We start from the raw sequence: 20350 nt of genomic DNA, 5'->3' as shown, positions 1-20350 counted from the left end.
GTCCTGATGAAGTCCATGGATACTGACTCAAAAACTTCAAGGCTCTACACCCATGAATAGCAGAACAACTCCAGCATTGTATCACAAATCACCATGTGCCCAAATGGATGACCACAGGAAGAACACCCTTAGTACAAAAAAACAAGAGTAAGGGAAATATAGCCAGTAACTACAGGCCTATCACCTTCCTACCAATAATGTGGAAGTTACTAACAGGTATCATCAGTGAAAGGCATTACAACTACCTAGAGGATACAAACACAATCCCCCACCAACAGAAAGGCTGCAGAAGGAAGTGTAGGGGCACAAAAGACTAGCTCCTGATAGACAAAATGGTAATGAAGAACAAAAGGAGAAGGAAAACCAACCTAAGCATGGCATGGATAGACTATAAGAAAGCCTTCGACATGATACCACACACATGGCTAATAGGAAGCCTGAAAATATATGGGGCAGAGGAAAACACCATCAGCTTCCTCAAAAATACAGTGCACAACTGGAATACAATACAGGCAGTCCCCGGGTTACGACGGTGTCGGCTTACGACGTTCCGAGGTTACGACGCTTGTCAATAGACGTTATTTACAGGGTTACAATGCATGTTCCAGGGTTACGACGCATGTTCCAGGGTTACGACGCCTACAACTCTCATCTGGGAGATGAATTATGACACCATAAATGCAAAATAATCAATATTTGAAGGTTTTTTTTATGATAAATGCCATAAGAATGCAGTTTACATAGTTTTCAATGCACCCAAAGCATTAAAAGTAAGGTTTTCTTAGGATTTTTGACGATGTTCCGGCTTACGACGATTTTCGGCTTAAGACGCGTCTCAGGAACGGAAGCCCCGTCGTAACCCGGGGACTTCCTGTATTCAGTATAAAAATTTTGGTGGATGTACTCAGTCGCTAATATAAGTAACGGAAGGTACTCAGCATCCAAAGGCTGGCTGCAGACTGGCCTGTGGGTATCCCCTGTTAAGGACTTGAGACTAAAGGAAGTTGTCTTTTTACCAAGTTTTGCGTTACCAGTTTAAGGTCCTCTAACTTGGGCAGGGACACCAAGCTGTTCCCTGTGTAGGTCTAGATTGTAATGCCTTTACTACTACTGCTGTTCATAAAGTCATCAGTGTTAAGGGCAACTTTGTAAGTTGTCTCATGCCGTTGATCACCCCAGGTGAGCTGGGAAGGTGGGGTTTTTAGTTTCTTTCAGTGGTGGATTCGAGCAGCCAAGAGGTGAAAAGTTATTGCAGTCCCACAAACTACATATGACTGCCTGTTATGGGCCATGGTTCTGATGAGCTCAAGGTGTTATCTCAGCCATATCAGTGTGTCCTTGACTTATGGTGGGGATCTGTTCCAGCACCGCGCTGTACGTTGATTTTCCCTGTAAGTCGGTTTTTTGCCATTATCAGTGCTGGGAGAGAATCGCTAATCAATTCTTTCAACACCATTTGTCAGGGTGTAAGTCAAGGTCCCACGTTATAGGGTTTTTCCAACTCTGATACCTCTGTAAACAGCATGGTTAGATTTCTGTTTCTCAAACATGAGGAAACTTCTTGTAGTAGTTTTTAAGGCTAAAGGGCCATGTTGTCTTTAACAATAGGCTTGTCTGAGGACAAAGTAATCTAGATATTTGTCGTGAAGAGTTTCCCAGGTCTCTGCTACGTACTTTATTGTATGCAGTTCTTCAGTTCGTTATTTTGTTGACCTTTGAAGCGTTTAGAACCAGCTCCTTGTAACGAAATGTCTATGGAAACTTTACAGTAGCCTTAGACACAGCTAAAGAGAGTGAGAGAGCCACAATCTTAGATAAGATAGGCCTTGCTAATGACAAGGCATTTATCTTTGCCTTCTTTGTAGCTAGGTACAGTTTCAGGCTAGGCCCTTACGTATGACTACAACAGTATCTTTACCTCACTAGGGCTTGAGGAACTTGACTTTTGGGGCATTCAGTACTGTTTTTAAGGATTGTTGGAATTCGTTAACAGAATTAAACCTGATGTAGAGGTTGTCTTGAGTGATATGGAAACCGGAGTTTCCTAAGATTAGAAATGCAGTTTCCTTTTCATTGGGTCCTTGGTCAAGTACTTTCATCCAAATTTCTATCCTTAATCAATGGTAAGCCACTGGACATATGAGCAATGGCTACAACTTTTGAATTTGAACCCTTATCCTTAGATAAGATATTGAAGTCACTTAGTAGCATGGTAATCTTGTACTTGCTCTGATTTGTCTTCATGGTGCAGAGATTAAATACAATTAATGTAGAGCATCAACTCCTTTGGTTTGTGCAGGGGATTATGTCCTAAATTGATAGGTTGTGGTTTTTGGAAAGCTTGGAGGTACTCATTGTTGAGTGTAGTACGTGTTAGTTATCCATCATTGGCTCTGCTGGGTTTTGGCAGAGTAATGCTACCCCTCCTTCTGCTGAAGGGGGGCACCCTAACAAAGAGACCTTAGCTATCTTTGTGATGAGGATCTCGTACCTGAGTGGCAATCCTCTTAAAAAAAAACGCTTGTTAAGTACAAATATTTTGTTACTTAGTAACCTTTAAAGGTTGGCTGATTTTCACTTTGCCCACCTCCTGTTTCAATTGTGGGACTCAGCTATATAATGGAGAGGTAAAGTTGTTTTAAAAGAATATAAATACTTAATTTTTAAGATTATTGTAATACATACCTCTCCATTATAAAAATTACCTTCCCTTCCTCCCCACAATCAGAGTGGACAGAAGTGGTTATACTTATTAGACTCCTGGTGGATGGTGGAGGAAGTATGTAGATGGATAGAAGAAGGATATTCATAGAAAACCAAGTGTTCCTGTTTTATTAAACTCCCCCTGGCACGGAGTTAAAAGCTTTACTGTATTGGAGAGTAAAGTATTGAAAAATTATTTAATTAAATAGAGTCAAGAGTATAAAATATGCATCAAAATGATGAGGAATTCAGCAATGAGCAAAAGTTTGATAATAGACACTGCTTATTATTGGAGCATAGTGTTGATTTTTGCAGTGCATACTACGTATTAGATTTGAGATAATCATACATTTCAGAGTCTATCTCTTCATTGGCCACTATATTTTTAAATGAATTTTGCCTCCATAAGGTTATTTGCCTATAAGGAAGAGTGTTTTAGTAATTTAGAATGCATGACAATGCATTATACATTAAATTTTTTGTCTTGGATGTATAGTGGTTACTAACACCTGTCATATAATAGGAATATTAATTGTACTTATGCAGCAGAGTGGTTCGGAATTCCACTGTAGTGAGTACATAATTTATATTTTTGATATTTGTACATACCCCATCTGCAGTACTTTTTGTGTCCCAGTTTTTTTCTTTTTTTGTGGTCTACCTGTTCCATTGGTAAAATTTTCATGTCTTTTCAAGATGAGTCTTTAAATGCAAGGTTGTGGTCTAGTTTAGCTACTTGACATTTAGTCTTGTGCACTTTCTTTGAAATAATTTTTCACTGTTACACTTGAGTTACATGTCTTTATTTTAAAATTGTTCATTTCAGTTTCCCATCACAGCACTCCGTGAGATAAGAATTCTCAAGCTGTTGAAGCATGACAATGTTGTAAGCCTACTGGAAATCAGTCGAACTAAAGGTAGGTTAATTAATTTGATGACGTGGTGATATTTTATAAAACTAAAATTTTCTGGATAATAGTTTTTGTAATTGAAAATCTGTTCAAGGGACAATGCCCTTAGTGAGTGGATATATATGCTTATAACATGATCAGTTACTATTTGAGTATTTTTGAATATTGCTTTGGGAAAAAACACAATGGATGCCAAAGAAGTGAAAAAACAAACGCACTTGCAAGGAGATTTGTGAAGACTGAGAAATATAATCAAAGAAGTTTTTTCAGTTATTGGGCACAGAGAGGCTATTGAGCTTCCCATCAATTCAGGGCTTTAGATTTAATAGGATGTAGTCATTTTTTATGTTTACTTGGCGTAAGATTCGTTGGACTTTATTATTGTTATATTATCGTTATTGTTTTGTTTTCTGCGCTACCCTCCCGAGAGTCTGTAAGTTTGGTTTTTTTCTTGGCATTAGAGGAAGGGTCAGTGTCTACACTTTTTCTTGCCTTGTAATCAGCATGTCCTGTCTTGCTCCCTCGTGGCTTGGAGTGACAGGGAACCGGGACATGTTAGAAACAAGTGCAGATCTGTGCCTTTTGTCCCCTTCCTTTGTTTGGTCTGGTAGGGCACTCAGTCCGGCATTAGTGGCACCAGTTCGAGCCAGAATTCTTTTCCGATAGGTTCGGGAAAGAAGAGGAGTCTCCTTTTTTCCCTCTTTAATTTTACCTTGTCAGATTGGCTTGGTAGCAGTGATGCTTCATTTAAGCTGCCTTGTCGAGGAACGTTATCTTTGCTTTGATCAGTTTTACTGCAATCTCCTATAGCTAAGGATTGTCTGCAGTTTAACCCTTAATGGATGGATAGCTTCTCAAGAGTAGTGATAACCGGTTTGGGGTGGACGGATTGATCCTGTAGCTAAGCAATATTAAGCCCCATCGATTTTGAAAGTGGTGCCAATAGTTTTATAGCCCATAAATTCACTAATGGCAGTTTTTACAATGGCTCATGCAAGCTTAGTAGTGATTTTGACTTCGATGGGGAATGTACTGCTTCTCTGTCTCATATGATGTCTTTTTATAGATTTGCTTATAAATATACGAAAAGGCTGCTACTGGTTTTAGTTCTTGTCTTTTATGATAGTATGTCAGTTGTAAATGTAATTTTGCAAAGAAAACTGCGAATAAATATTTGAAAAAACATGTACAAATAAAAAAAGGTTACTGAATCTTCGTTCTCGGTAAATGTACGTAAATATTTTTAACAAATATGCTAAGAATTTGTTACTAATTTTATTTCTTATCTGTTTTGATATTGTGTGAGCTGTAATTATAATTTTAAATAAAGTAAAATTATATATTAGAAAAAATATACCTACCGTATATACTCATGTAACACGCGAGCTCACATATCATGCGACCCCCATATTTTCACCCTAAAACAATGATTTGATCATGTATCTTATGTAACATGTGAGTTCAGTGTTTGAGACCAAATTACAATAGGCTAACCTCTTTTCCTCCTGTTTATCTATCCCATTTTCTAGTTAGGCTAACCCTTTTTCCTCCATCTCATTATCTATCCCATCTTCTAGTTAAGTTAAAAAGAATAAAAGAGAAAGCTAAAAGTATCATGAGTAATGTTATACATTTTGTGTAAACGCATACAGCCAGAAACGACTGATTTGCTATGAACAACCAAATCCGATACTACAGCGGTTTGCTTGCATTTCAACCATCGTACGGTAGTTAGAAATTGCCGTAGTTGTGTTACAAATAACGCTAAATAGAATAGGACTGATATAATTTTACATTACTATATCCTCATTTACTAGGGAGAAAAGATCGGCAAGCGAATATACTGCTAAATTTAAGCTGCTAGTTGTAACTGAAGCTGAGGAAAGTAATGTTCATCTGCTAACGACTAAAGTGGGCCCCCCGTATTCGCGGGTTCCTGATTCGTGGACTCACGGATTCGCGGATTTCTCTCTGGACCTTATCTACCCATTATTTGCAAGGGATTTGCCTATTTGCAGGTTTTTCTGACGATAAATAATCCCAAAGTAGTGTATTTTGATGTTATTTTCATGACTAAATACAGTTTTATGATACAAAAATGATTTACTAATCAAAACTATTTGGCATGAAAGAACACATTTTACTATGTTCACTCCGATAAAAGATAAATATGTAAAGCTCTTAGTATTCTGAGGAAATCAAGTGAAAATATCTAATGCAATCTGTTGATCTTTTTTACACAATAAACATGCCTTCAGCGCCATCTACTAACGAAAAAAATAACTAAATTTTGTTCACAATGATACGAATTAAAGTGATATTTTGACTTGAAAACACTGTATACAGTGGGGCATCGCTTAGTTGCGGATCAGCAATCACGGAATCAGTTATTCACGGGTTTTTTCTTGGACCGCTTCTCATGCTATATCGCTGGTATGAATTGCAGCATCACAGGTTTGTCCGTGTTGCGTATGCGATGTTTATCTGTAGGCTAAGCCTTGGCCGCAGTCCGATAATCACCAACATACATGAGAAGACTCCCATTATGATATTAACTGACATTAAAGGTAATAAAACCATTCTCATCTTATATATTATTGGCATATCTTCATAATAAATAGCCTATTCGTGGATTATGTCTGATGTTCATTGGTAGGCTAAGCCTAGTTGCGGTGCGATAACCACCTACATACATGAACAGATTCACATTATGATATTAACTGACAATAAAGGTAATAGAACCATTCTCACCATATATATTATAGGCATATCTTCACATAAATAGCCTATTCAAGGAATAATTCCACATCACTGCACTCAACTTATACTCCGAGTGGCCAGCCACAAAATGTAAACATAATTTGAAAATGTAGTATGTGTACGGTTGCGTTCACAGCGACCTTTATTGTTTGATAACCTTTTAGAAATTTTAATAGTAGTAGTGTAATTACGGTATTAATAACATTAAGGCTAAAATTAATTCGAACTTCATTATTATTTTGGTATTACATATATGTATATAACTTCTCCAAACAATGCAGTCATACTAACGATAATTGTCATAGATTATCTTATTGTTGTTTGCTATTGGCGACAAAGGGTAAACGGAATACGTAAAACCATATTTTGCCCTATATATTATCGTCATATCTTCATAATAAAAAGGCTATTCGTGGAGTAATTTCATATCAGTGAAATCAACTTTTATCTATGTGAGGCCAGCCAGCTGACAAAATGTATGTACGTATATGAAACTCAAATTATGGTAGCATTCACAGCAAGATTATCTTTCAAAATTTTAATACAGTACAGTACTAGTCATGTTAATAAAAATGTTTGGAATATATGTAACATTAATTTTCAATACAAAATATCATCGTTATTTTGGTAGTAAATAATAGTTTAGAATGAACACTGCATTGTTAGGGGTTTATGGCAGCAATGAAACAGACAAAAGAATGTTTTCCTTTTAGGCTACGTGTTTAGGAAAAACATGACAGAATCGGCTTTGCGACTTCATTTATTTTGATGTTTTTAATAATGCAATAACTCTCATTTGTACTACTAATACCATCTTCACATAATTAATGTACGGTTGTGTAGTACAGTGTGGCATCGCTTAGTAGCGGATCAGCAATCACGGAATCAGTCATTCACAGGTTTTTTCTTGGGCCACTTCTCATGCCATATCGCTGGTATGAATCGCAGCATCGCGGGACAAACGTGTTGCGTATGCGATGTTTATCAGTAGGCTAAGCCTCGGCCGCAGTCCGATAATCACCAACATACATGAAATGACTCGCATAATGATATTAACTGACACTAAATGTAATAAAACCATTCTCACCTTATATATTATTGGCATGTCTTCATAATAAATAGCCTATTCAAGGTATATGTGTGACGTTCATTGGTAGGCTAAGCCTAGTTGCAGTGCGATAACCACCAACATATTCGAACAGATTCACATTATGATATTAACCTCTTCATTACCGAAAGTTTGTTTGGAGGTAGGTGGGTACCACCATTCAAGTCTACTACACCGCACCGGGTGCATAAAGGTGGTACGCATAGTACCACCAAAACTCCTCTTTTCAGATAGGGACTTCCAATCATTCTGTAATTTCGGTTTGAAGAGTTTGGAGCAAAATAAACAGTATGACACGATGCCAGACGTATGATGAACCCAAAAAAATATTATTACTGCTTATAGTAGTGTGTAGGTGACAGATGAACTGCATCTCAACAAAAAATCACAAAACCAGACAAGCGTAAACATGTAATAACTTCTACCCAAGTATAAAACCAGTTGTATCATCATTTACTGTATTTATTTATTTATTCACTTATTACATTTTACAAATAAAAGATATGAACACCAGATAGATGAAGGTAAAAAATAAAGCCTTATAGTCAACTTATATATAAAAACAAACCGAACGACCCGAAAACGCAAAAAGCGATTTTTTCTGAGGACAAAGACACTTGAAATTTTGTTAGTTTAGATACCCCTGATACCCCTAAAGTTGTTTTCTGTGATGAAACTAATCTTAGAAAACGTAGAAAATGACATCGACCAATTTTTGAAAGATATACTATAAAATTTGCGATTTCCATATTTATTGGCGGGGCTTTCGCTTTAGTTTTTGCTCTTTTTTTTTTGTTATTACGTGCTTATTTAGTGTTCTATTTTGATAATACTTTTATGTGCATGTTCCAGGTGCGATATACCAACATTCTGTAAGAACCGAATTTCTATTCAAGACTGTAGTTTTCTCACCGACCAACAGTGTCCCTGTACAAGGGATACTGAGTTTCATTTTTTTTCATAAAATCATTTATTTTCCCTGTAGGATGATAAAACTAACAGAGAATAAGCGTTATTATAGTGCTAATAATACCTGATAATTTCATTAGCCTGTCTTGATTAGTGTATTTTTGGCAAATATTTTTACGATCGGCACCCCTCCAAACTGGAGTCACTACCGAGAGATTCAGTTCGGCAGCAAACACAATGTTTACATTCTGCTCACCCACCCGGTAAAGAAGGGGTTAACTGACAATAAAGATAATAAAACCATTCTCACTTTATATATTATAGACATATCTCAGAATGTAAACAAAACCAGAATGCAAATGGTAGATCGGTATGTTCATATCATAAACTATAGTATGGTAATAATACATGCAATATGATTAAACACAGTAAAACAACAGTTTTATTACAATGATCATTAGTCTCCATACATAACTGTTATTCAACTTTTGCTAATGGATATCTCTCAATGTTACAACCTAATCAAGCAAAAGTCTCTCTCTCTCTCTCTCTCTCTCTCTCTCTCTCTCTCTCGTCTCTCCTCTCCTCCTCAATCTCTTCTCTCTCTCCTCTTCTCTCTCTCTCGCTCTCTCTCTCCCTCTCTCCTCTCTCTATAGAGAAACAGCTGATTGCTGACGTCATCTGCCATAACTGTCGAGCTTTTATCGAGTTGTACTTTAAGTTGTACTTCCAATGTCAATGGGGTGGGTCCTTGGAAAACCAAAAGTAAAAATAAAATACATTTTTACTCATTCTTCAATAAAATAAAATACATTTTTACTCATTCTTCAGTAAATAAAAGCTGCAGGTTACAGCCATGGCTGAATAAAATGAATAACGGAGCACATGTTGTCTGTTCGGGTGGACTATCTCTCTCTCTCTCTCTCTCTCTCTCTCTCTCTCTCTCTCTCTCTCTCTCTCTCTCTCTCTCTCTGCAACGAAGCATAAACGAAATATGTAAAACCATTTTTTACCTTTCATATTATTGTCATATCTTCATATTTAAAAGGCTATTTGTGGAGTAATTTCATATCGGTGAAATCAACTTTGATAAATCTAAATGATAACTCTGCGTCAGGTATTTCTTTGGAAATTACAGTTTGTTCATGAAACTTACCTGTCAGATATATATATAGCTGTATTTTTCCGAATCCGACAGAAATTTAAACACTTACGACACACGCAGTGGGAGTCAGGTGGTTAGTACCCATTCCCGCCGCTGGGAGCGGGTATCAGGAATCATTCCATTTTCTATTCATAATTTTTCTGTCGCCGGTGCTGAAAACACCTGTTTGCAGCACCTCCGTCCAGATTTTGGGAAAACGGAAATACAGTACTTGAGTATCCCTTTGGTTTTTCTTTGGTATCTGAATTAGATCGGTGGCTTGGCACACGTTGACTTTGGATTGATTTGAATTTGGTATTGATTTTTCTTTGATCAAGATGTCAGGGTCTAGTTCGGCTAGCGCTAGATTTTGTTCTATGTACCGAATGTAGAGGGTAGGCTACTGAAAGCTTCAGTAGACCCACATTCTGTCGTTTGTAAAGTTTGCAGGGGGAATGAATGTACGTTTGAAAGTCGTTGTAAGGAGTGTGAAAGATTAACAGAGTCGGAATGGAAGGCGTATGAAACCTATCTTAAGAAACTTGAGCGAGATAGGTTAAGGAGGTCTTCCTCCAGGAGTGTTTCAGGTAGGCAAGATTTTAATGATTCTCCTGCTAACCCTCCTTCTGTAGATTATGCTCCTACCCCTGTAGTGTTGCCTCCGGCCCCTGAAACAGTGTCGTAGAAGGTAATACTTTATCGCTAATTCTTGAATCGATTCGTAACTTAGAATCAAAAGTGTTAGCTCTGGAGAGCAAAAGTGAAGAGAAGTGCAGTGAAAGTGGCCCCTGTGTAGTGGAGGGTGCGTCAGATCGGCCTCATTCCGCCTCTAAGACCTAGACCTCTGCTTGACTCCCACAGATTACGGGGAGAGAGCATGTCGAAAGTCGAAGGAGGGTTACGAGGAACCCCCACCGATCTGGCATGCCTTCGGCAGCTTCTGACGAACCTACCCAGACTGTCAAGGAGCGTGCGCGTGCACGTCTTCTCAAGGAGTGCTTTTCTTCTTCTGAAGCTTTCTCCCCGCACAAGGGGTGGAGCTCTCATACCGCTTCACGTCCGCTGAAAAGGACGGCTCGCGTTCGGGAGACGCTTCACGTCCAAGTTGTTCTCCGGAACTTTGCTCGTCGCCTGATAGTGCGTTTGCTGCTTTTCCTCCGCAGAAGAAGCGTAAGGATTATTCGGAGGTGGAGTCTTTCCTAGATGTTTCTTCGAGCGCCGCAGTCGTCTCTAAGGTGCGTGAAGTGGCGGTTCCTGGGAGTAGGAAGAAGGCGTCCCCTTGCCACTCGCCTGCTCACAGGATCAGCCCCTCCCCCCAGAAAAGGAGGCTTCACCTACAAGCAAGATTCTCCAGTCTCTTCAGCAGCAACTTCGAGATGTTTTTTCTTCGAGAGAGACTGTTCCACGTCGCCGTAAGAAGGATGACAATCTTCCTGTGAAGAGGTCGAGGCGTTCTCCCTCTCCCTTCTCTCTCTCGTCTCTCTCTCCGTTTGAGTCTCCCTCTAGAGTTCGTTCTGCTCCCCAGCAACTTTCTAGAGGAGGCGAGAAATTAGTTTCTCGCTCTCGTGAAGCGGTTGTTTCCGCTGCTACGAAACTTGTTGATAAGAAGCGCGTTTCTTTAGATGCCGAGCGCGCTTCTGTGAAAGTCAAGCGCGCTTTAGTGGACGCCGAGCGTGATTCGGGTGCAAGGTAAGCGAGCGCCAGTGGACGCTCAGCGCGTTTTAGTGGACGCTCGGCGCGCACCAGTGGACGCTCAGCGCGCGCCAGTGGACGCCAGGTGTACACCTGTTGCGGTCGAGCGCGCTTCAGTCGGCGCCAGTAGATTGGCTTCGGACGCCAAGCGCGCGCCTACGGACGTCAGTTTTCCACCTCCGCAAGCGGAAGCGGAAGCGGGAACTCTTCCTGTTCGCCGCTCTTTCTCTTTTGAGAAAGCTCGTGACTCTTCTTTACTTCCTCCGACTTCTCCAGTGTCTGAAGAGGAAATTAGTGACGCTTTCGTCGAACTGGACGAAGAACAGCAGTTGGCTCCAGTTTCTTGACGGACTACAAGGTTTTGACTCGTTTGCTACAGTCAGTCTTTGCAGACACTTTCCAACCTGAAGCTCCACGTACTCCTCCTCTCAGTTTTCGTCATCCAAAGCTACTAAGATCTCGGGCTTTGTGAAAATGAAGAAGTCGCTTTCTACGAAGCAAGCTTTTCGAAAGGTCCATGATTGGATGGAAAAGAGGAAAGCTTCAGGCAAGACTTCTTTCGCTTTACCACCTTCAAGACTTTGTGGCAAAGCTGGTATGTGGTATGAGACGGGAGAAACGTCGGAGTTAAGCTTCCAGCCTCAGCTCAAGGAGACTTTGGTAGTATTGTGGATGCCGCCAGAAGATCTTTTCTGTTCTTCCTCTAAGGTCTCTTGGACGCATAGTGAGTTAGACTTTCACCTTAAAGGCCTCTTCAGGACACTAGAGGTCTTTATTTTCTTGACTGGTGCCTAGGAGTATTGGATGCCAGGTCCAGGAGTTCTGATTCCATCAGTCTGGGGAGCTGTCGCCAGTGTATTGTCTTGCATGGACAGGCCGTCAGGGATGGTTCTGAGGAATTGGCTGCTCATTTCAGCACGGGACTGCTTAAGAAGAGAGCACTTTTTTGCAATTTTACTGCAAGTCGGTCTCACCAGCGCAAAAAGCGGATCTTCTTTTCGCTCCTTTCTCAGAACATCTCTTCCCTCAGTCTATGGTAAAGGACATAGCTGCCAGTCTCCAGGAGAAAGCAACCCAAGACCTTCTGGCACAGTCTTCTAGGAGCCTACTACTACTTTCGTCTTCTGGGTCCTCTGCTTTGAAGAAATCGAAGCCCTTTCGATCTGCTTCTTCCTCGAAGCCAGCCCCTCCCCTCGAGGAAGAGCTCTTTCAGAGCAAGACTCCCGCTCCTTCCAAGAGCAAGAAGTGAGAGGGAAGTCCTTCAGCCACCGGTAGGAGCCAGGCTTCTACATTTCGCGAAAGCTTGGGAAGAGAGAGGTGCCGACGCTTGGTCTCTGGACATCGTCAAGAAGGGGTACAGAATTCCTTTCTTGATGTTACCCCCGCTGTCTTTCGAACACCAAAGGATTTGTCTCCTTCGTATCAGGGAGAAAAGCAGAAAAGTGCTTCACGATCTACTAGATCAAATGATCGAGAAGCAGGCGGTGGAACAGGTCTTCGACCGGAGTTCTCCGGGGTTTTACAACCGTCTGTTCCTAGTGCCGAAGCAGTCAGGGGGGTGTGGCGCCCCGTTCTGGATGTCAGCAGTCTAAATCGCTTCGTTACCAAGCAGAAGTTCAAGATGGAGACACCTCAATCCGTGCTTGCAGCCTTAAGACCGGGGGATTGGATGGTCTCTCTAGACCTTCAGGACGCATACTTTCACGTCCCCATCCATCCCCGATCAAGGAAATACCTGCGGTTTGTCCTGAAAGGGAAGATTTTCCAATTCAGGGCACTCTGCTTCGGTCTCAGCACGGCGCCGATGGTGTTCACCGTTCTTATGAAGAACGTTGCGAGGTGGCTCCATCTTGCGGAAATAAGGATCTCTCTCTACCTAGACGACTGGCTTATTCGAGCCTCATCGCAAGACCGGTGTCTGAAGGACCTTCACACGACTCTGTCGTTAGCGAGGTCCCTGGGACTTCTGTGAATCTCGAAAAGTCGCATCTGACTCCTTCTCAATCCTTAGTCTATCTGGGGATTCAGATGGACTCAGTGGCTTTTCGGGCTTTTCCGTCCGCCCAGGGGCGACAACTTCAATGCCTGGACAAAGTGTCGGCCTTTCTAGGGAAGGAAACATGCTCGGTGAGGGAATGGATGAGTCTGCTGGGGACCATTTCCTCACTGGAGAAGTTTGTTTCTCTGGGAAGGTTGCACCTCCGACCACTTCAGTTCTTCCTCTCAAGCAATTGGTCACGCAAACAGGATCTAGAAGAGGTCTTGTTTTTGACGGAAGAAGTGAAAAAAACACCTCAAATGGTGGTTGGGATCCAAAGAAGCTTGCGGAAGGACTTTCGCTCAAGCTTCGGAACCCGACCTAGTGTTGTTCTCCGACGCGTCCTCCACGGGTTGGGGAGCAACACTGGGAGGGAGAGAAGTGTCAGGCACCTGGAGAGGGGAACAGGTGTCCTGGCACATCAATCTTAAAGAACTTTCAGCGGTTTACCTTGCTCTAAGGTTCTTCCAAGAGGAAGTCTCCAACAAAGTGGTTCAGATAAACTCGGACAACACCACAGCCTTGGCATACCTCAGGAAACAGGGGGGAACTCACTCTCCTTCTCTGTTCGCCATCGCGAAAAATATCCTGATTTGGGCGAAGTCGCAAAACGTTCACGATTCTGACAAGATTTGTGTCAGGCGTGAAAACGTGCGAGCGGACCTTCTCAGTCGGCAAGGACAGCTTCTGCCGACGGAATGGACCCTCATCAGGAAGTATGCCAGGCGCTATGGAAGCTGTGGGGACGTCCTCATGTGGACGTTTTCGCAACTTCCCGAACGAAGAGACTTCTGCTGTATTGCTCCCCAGTTCTGGACCCGGGAGCAGTGGCAGTAGACGCCCTACTGTGGAATTGGTCGGGACTAGACATTTACGCTTTTTCCCCTCATTCAAATCCTCGGGGAAGTAATGAGGAAGTTCGCTGCATCAGAAGGAGCGAGAATGACCCTCATCGCCCCCTTCTGGCCAGCGGTCGACTGGTTCACGGAGGTGATGTCCTTCCTAGTAGACTTTCCAAGGACTCTGCCCCCTAAGGAAAGATCTACTCAGACAGCCCCACTTCGAGAGGTACCACAAAACCTCCCCGCTCTGAGTCTGACTGCGTTCAGACTATCAAGAAGTTGGCCAGAGCGAGGGGTTTTCAAGACCTGTGGCAACGGCGATTGCCACCGCAAGGAGGCCCTCCTCAATCGCAGTTTACCAATCAAAGTGGGCTGTCTTTAGAAGTTGGTGCAGAAGGAAGGGCATTTCCTCCACCTCAACCTCTGTGAGCCAGATAGCAGATTTCCTTCTTCACCCTAGGAAAGAAGCGAAACTAGCCGTTCCCACGATTAAAGGCTACAGAAGCGTGCTTTCTTGTGGTCTTCAGGCATAGAGGACTCGACTTAGCGAATGATAGAGACATTCATGATCTCATTAGATCATTTGAGACTGTGAAAGTTCTCCAACCGAAAGTACCATCGTGGAACTTAGACGTGGTACTGAAGTTTCTCATGTCGAGTCAATTTGAGCCGCTCCATTTAGCCTCGCTTAGGAATCTTACTAAGAAGACCATTTTCCTAACCGCTCTGGCGACGGCGAAGAGGGTTAGCGAAATTCAAGTCATAAGCAAGCATATTGGGTTCAAGGATCATAGTGCAGTTTGTTCCTTAAGTCCTACGTTCTTAGCAAAGAACGAGAACCCTTCCAACCCTTGGCCGAGGACGTTCGAGATCAAAGGGTTGTCGGAGCTAGTGGGACCTGAAGCTGAGAGAGTCCTGTGTCCTGTCAGGGCTCTCAAGTTTTATTTGCAGAGAACCAGAGCATGCAGAGGCTCTTCGGAGAACTTGTGGTGCTCTGAGAAAAAAACCAGATCTTCCGATGTCGAAGAATGCACTGGCGTTCTTCTTAAGAAGTACGGTTAAGGAAGCCCATGAAAAGTGTAGTGAAAGTGACATGGAGCTTCTGAAAGTGAAAGCCCACGAGTTGAGGGCTATTGCTACTTCGAGGGCTATTGCTACTTCGGTGGCTTTTCACAAAAATATGGCAATCAAAGATATTTTGGGCGCCACTTATTGGCGAAGCAATTCGGTGTTCGCTTCACACTACCTGCGGGAGGTGAAAGCAACATACGAAAATTGTTACTCGCTCGGACCATACGTCGCTGCAGACACTGTTTTGGGGGCAGGAGGTAGCGCTCATCCTATCCTTTAATGGTTTAGGGGAGTTTTTAACTTGTGTTATGGTTGTGGGGTTGACCGCCTGCGGCGGATCTCCCTTCCATTAGCTTAGTCTATGTGGGATACTTTTTGGTAGGCTACGCCAGGTGTTTTTGGTTTTACTTCGTTGCCCTCATTTGTATGGTCAAATGGTCTAGGTCACGTCGTGGTCTCGCCCCTTTGTTGACAGATCCATCTGGATGCACCAGCTTTATAGGTCTCTACCTTGCTGGCAACTCTAGTAGCACAAGCAGACTTATGCGGCAGTAACCACGAAGTCAGCTATGCTAACAGGTAAGGAATCAAGATATCAATTATCTGCATATATATGTTTCCTAAAATCTTCTATTCTGTCTACTCCCACCACCAAAGGTGGGATTCAGCTATATATATATCTGACAGGTAAGTTTCATGAACAAAATGATATTGTAATGATACAATTAAGTTCATACTTACCTGGCAGATATATATAATCAAGTACCCACCCACCTCCCCTCAGGAGACAGTGGAAATAAAAATTATGAATAGAAAATGGGAATGATTCCTGATACCACCCGCCTGCCCAGCGGCGGGAATGGGTACTAACCACCTGACTCCCAACTGCGTGTGTCGTAAGTGTTTAAATTTCTGTTGGATTCGGAAAAATACAGCTATATATATATCTGCCAGGTAAGTATGAACAAACTTAATTGTATCATTACAATATCATTTTCTTATAGTATTCAGGTTGCTTATTAAGAATTTACTGTTATTTTTGGGCGGTCGACTGTAATTAACCCCCAGGGGTCAGTACTAAATACAGCAAAATACATTGGACGCCCGAATCCTTAGTGGATGTCGTATTTGCGGTTACGTTCCTTGCAGTCCGTGTGGAGTTATTCTTTAGAATTACCTCAACTTTTATCTATGCGAGGCCAGCCAGCTGACAAAATATATGTACTCATATAAAAATCAAATTATGGTAGCGTTCACAGCAAGATTATCTTTCGAAATTTTAATAGTACTAGTCATGGTAGTAATAATGTTTGGAATATGGATAACATTCATTTTCAATACAAAATATTCTGGTATTAAATAATAGTTTAGAATGATCATATGTACTCTGCATTGTTAGGGGTTTGTGGCAGCGATGAAACAAACAAAATAATCGTTTTCCTTTTAGGCTACGTGTTTAGGAAAAACATGACAGAATGGGCTTTGCGACTTCGTTTATTTTTTTAATGATACAATAACTCATTTTTACTACTAACACCATCTTCACATAACTAATGTACGGTTGCTAATACTAGTACGATGAGCGGATCTGTTGAGTCCAATGTTACTAATTTTGCATTTTTAATGCTAGCTTTCATTTTCTTGAGGTAATTAGAAAGAAAATTTTCAGTCTAGCATTTGGCAGGAAAACTTGCATTTGTTTTCAAATACATCTAGCATACATATTTTGTCGTCAAATCTGTGTAATGTTAAGTTGAATATTTCTTTTATTCCACTATGTTTTATATATCATGTAGGAAAAAAGAACAAAATTTTGCAAAACCATTTTCAGGAATTGGACAGAAAAGGTTTCAAAATTATTAGGAATCATGTAATGTAATGTTCAAGTACACTGTGTATGTTAGAAAAATGTTTGAATCGAAAGAGAGAGCAATCATTTGAAATTGGCTGGGTGGCATTGTTGTGTATGATGTGAAATTTTTAGCACTTTATGGAGTAAAATCTAGCAAGAAATTGCCATTTCCATTTGGCAACACTGGCCTACCCATGTTTGGTTTGTGTTGTTATTGAAGTGCCTAAAGGTCAGATGAAGGTTATTATGTGTAATATAATAACGTGTGTTGTGAAGAAGGGAAGAGATGTTTTGCTGCATGCTGCTGGCAGCATTATCTTTATTATTCATCCGATTGCACTGCAAAATCGTCGCCATTGTTATCCATAGATCGTTGGTGATTACCCGTATGATTTACATAATTTTGATATTTCTCTCGCCTTTCTCCCTCTCTTTCCTTATAAAAGGAAAGAGGCCCACGTAAGCACGTAGTAAGTATGTAATAGCACATGCGTATGCAGGCTTCTAGCTGTAATCCATAGGATAGTAGGCTACATATGTACAGTAGTACTTATACTACATATATTTTTAAGGCTAATGTAAAATGACTTAAAACCGTCTTGAATTTAGTTTAAGGTGATAGTTGAAGACGTATTTGGTGTTTGAACTAAAGTAGGCAGTTTTAAACATTGGAATAGTGGTCTTGGGTGGGTTAACTATTAATGTTGGCAATTTTAAAAAATTTTGAGGGGGGTTACCTGGATAACGTAGGTATTTACATATCATGGGGGATTCTGGGCCCTATCCCCCGCGATTATCGAGGCCCTACTGTAGTACGATGCGCGGATCTGTTGAGTCCAGTGTTACTAATTTTGCATTTTTAATGCTAGCTTTCATTTTCTTGAGGTAATTAGCAAGAAAATTTTCAATCTAGCATCTGGCAGGAAAACTTGCATTTGTTTTCAAATAGTACATCTAGAATACATATTTTGACATCAAATCTTTGTAATGTTAAGTTGAATATTTCTTTTATTCTACCATGTTTTATATATCATGTAAGAAAAAGGAACAAAATCTTGCAAAACCATTTTCAGGAATTGAACAGAATAGGTTTCGAAATTATTAGGAATCATGTAACGTAATGCACAAGTACACTGTGTAAGTTAGAAAAATGTTTTAATTGAAAAAGAGAGCAATCATTTGAAATTGGCTGGGTGGCATTGTGTATGATGTGAATTTTTTAGCACTTATGGAGCAAAATCTAACAAGAAATAGCCATTCCCATTTGGCAACATTGGCCTACCCATGTTTTGTTTATGCTATTATTGAAGTCGTTTGCCGCGTTCTTTAAATTGTACCCATATAAACAAGTTAATTATGTGGCATCAAAAAGCTCTGATTCTTTTACTTTTATGGAAAAGAAGCCTAAACGTCAGATGAAGGTTATTACGTGCAATATATTAACATGCTGTGAAGGGGAGAGATGTTTTGCTGCATGCTGCTGGTAGTATTATCTTTATTATTCATCTGATTGCACTGCAAAATTGTTGCCATCTTTATCAACATGGATTGTTGGTGATTACCCATATGATTTACATAATTTTGATATTTCTCTTACCTCTCTCCCTCTCTTTCCTTGTAAAAGAAAAGAGGCCCTCATGAGTACGTAATAGCACATGCGTATGTAGGCTTCTAGCTGTAATCCATAGGCTAGTAGGCTACACATGTACAGTAGTATGTATACTACATATATTTTTAAGGCTAATGTTGTAAAATAACTTTGAAACTGTGTTGAATTTAGTTTCCGGTGATAGTTGAAGACATATTTGGTGTTTGAACTAAAGTAGGCAGTTTTAAACATTGGAATAGTGGTCTTTGGTGGGTTAACTATTAAAGTAGGCAGTTTTAAGTAGTTTTTGAGGGGGCCGGGTACCAGGATAACATGGGTATTTACTTATCACAGGAGGTTCTAGGCCCTATCCCCCGCGATTATCGAGGCCCTACTGTAATGTAAAATAACCTTGTCCCATATCAGTAGAGGTATCTTGAGATTCATTTACACTAACTAGAAGCAAGAAAATCGCTCTGATTTGAATTCAATACAGCAAAATAAACTTACCTCGCAGTCGTACTCAGCTGATTTCCAAACCAAAACATTGATTGCTATTTTTGTATTTTATATAATACAACAGTAGTAATATAAAAATACATATAATATTATGTGATGCAGTGAAGTAAAGCCTAATTTTTTAAAAGATCCTTGGAAAAGATGCATATTCATTATGTTTGTATTTTATCAAATGATACTACGTACCTAGTATGTGAATATTACATAAGTTAATTTTATATCTCATGTATTATGAGACCCCCTTAAAATTAACTCCAAAATTAGGTGCTCAAAAGTTGCATGATATGCAAGTATATATGGTATATAAATAGGTAAAATTCGCGATTGTCTTGTAAAAGAGGCCTCACAACGGGTTGTAAATAGTAATTCTCAACTTCTTGTGGTAGTTAGGAAAATTATTTAGAATTTTTTTTCTTTCACCATGTGCAATTGCATATCTTCATCTTTCTTTTGATTTGTAAATTACCCAACCACAAAGTTTTGTACATGAACTTTCCTGTCAGACATATACTTAGCTTACGTCTCTGACGTCACGACAGAATTCAAACTCGCGGCAAACGCGACAGGTAGGTCAGGTGATCTAACCTTACCCGAGCCGACTGGGTGGCGGGTGTAAGAACCAAAGTACCTTTCTTGCCAGATTTTTTCTGTCGTCGGTGTCGACCACACCTGTTGTCATTACCTCTTGACAGTTGGATTCTTTTCTCGTTTTTGCCCTGGATTGTTTCTACGGACTTTTGGTGAAGTACCTGATCTTTTGGCCTGGCATTCGCGATTTGTGGACCGTTATTTGACTTTTCTTTGGATATTTCTTTGGATTCATGATGTCTGATGTTGATACTAAGAAAACTGCTATGTTCAGAGTTTGTTGTATGACTGAGTGTAAGGTGAGGCTACCGAAAGCTGCGGTAGACCCTCACACAGTATGTTTGATGTGTAGAGGGAATGAATGCACCTTTAATAATCCTTGTAACGAATGTGAAAAGCTGAATGAGGATGAATGGAAGTCTTTGTCTTCCTACTTGAGGAAGCTTGAAAAGGATAAAGTTAGGAAAGCTTCTTCTAGGAGCAGTAGTAGATCTCGTATTAGCGAGTTGGATGTAGATAATCCCATTTTAGACATAGCTCCTTTGTCAGTTTCAGCTCCTGCTCCCTGCATCGAAGCCGAAGATGCGCCTTCGGAAGTGGCCTCCATGAAAGCCACCATTCGCAG

General features: G+C 40.7%; 1 protein-coding gene across 2 annotated transcripts in view; it reads left to right on the top strand.

Annotated features, from left to right (window-relative positions):
- The window catches only part of LOC135220527 (cyclin-dependent kinase 9-like), a 167725-nt gene that overhangs the window by 20610 nt on the left and 126765 nt on the right, over window positions 1-20350 (top strand). For both annotated transcript variants that reach the window (XM_064257708.1, XM_064257707.1), the window contains exon 3: window positions 3530-3620. In XM_064257708.1, coding sequence (XP_064113778.1) covers window positions 3530-3620 — 91 coding nt within the window. The remainder of the gene's footprint in view (window positions 1-3529; window positions 3621-20350) is intronic.

This window comes from Macrobrachium nipponense, chromosome 2, assembly GCF_015104395.2.
Source record: "Macrobrachium nipponense isolate FS-2020 chromosome 2, ASM1510439v2, whole genome shotgun sequence".
In the NCBI taxonomy this organism is placed as follows: Eukaryota; Metazoa; Arthropoda; class Malacostraca; order Decapoda; family Palaemonidae; genus Macrobrachium; species Macrobrachium nipponense.
Note: the sequence above shows the minus strand (reverse complement) of the source record. Positions and strands in the feature narration are given on the sequence as shown.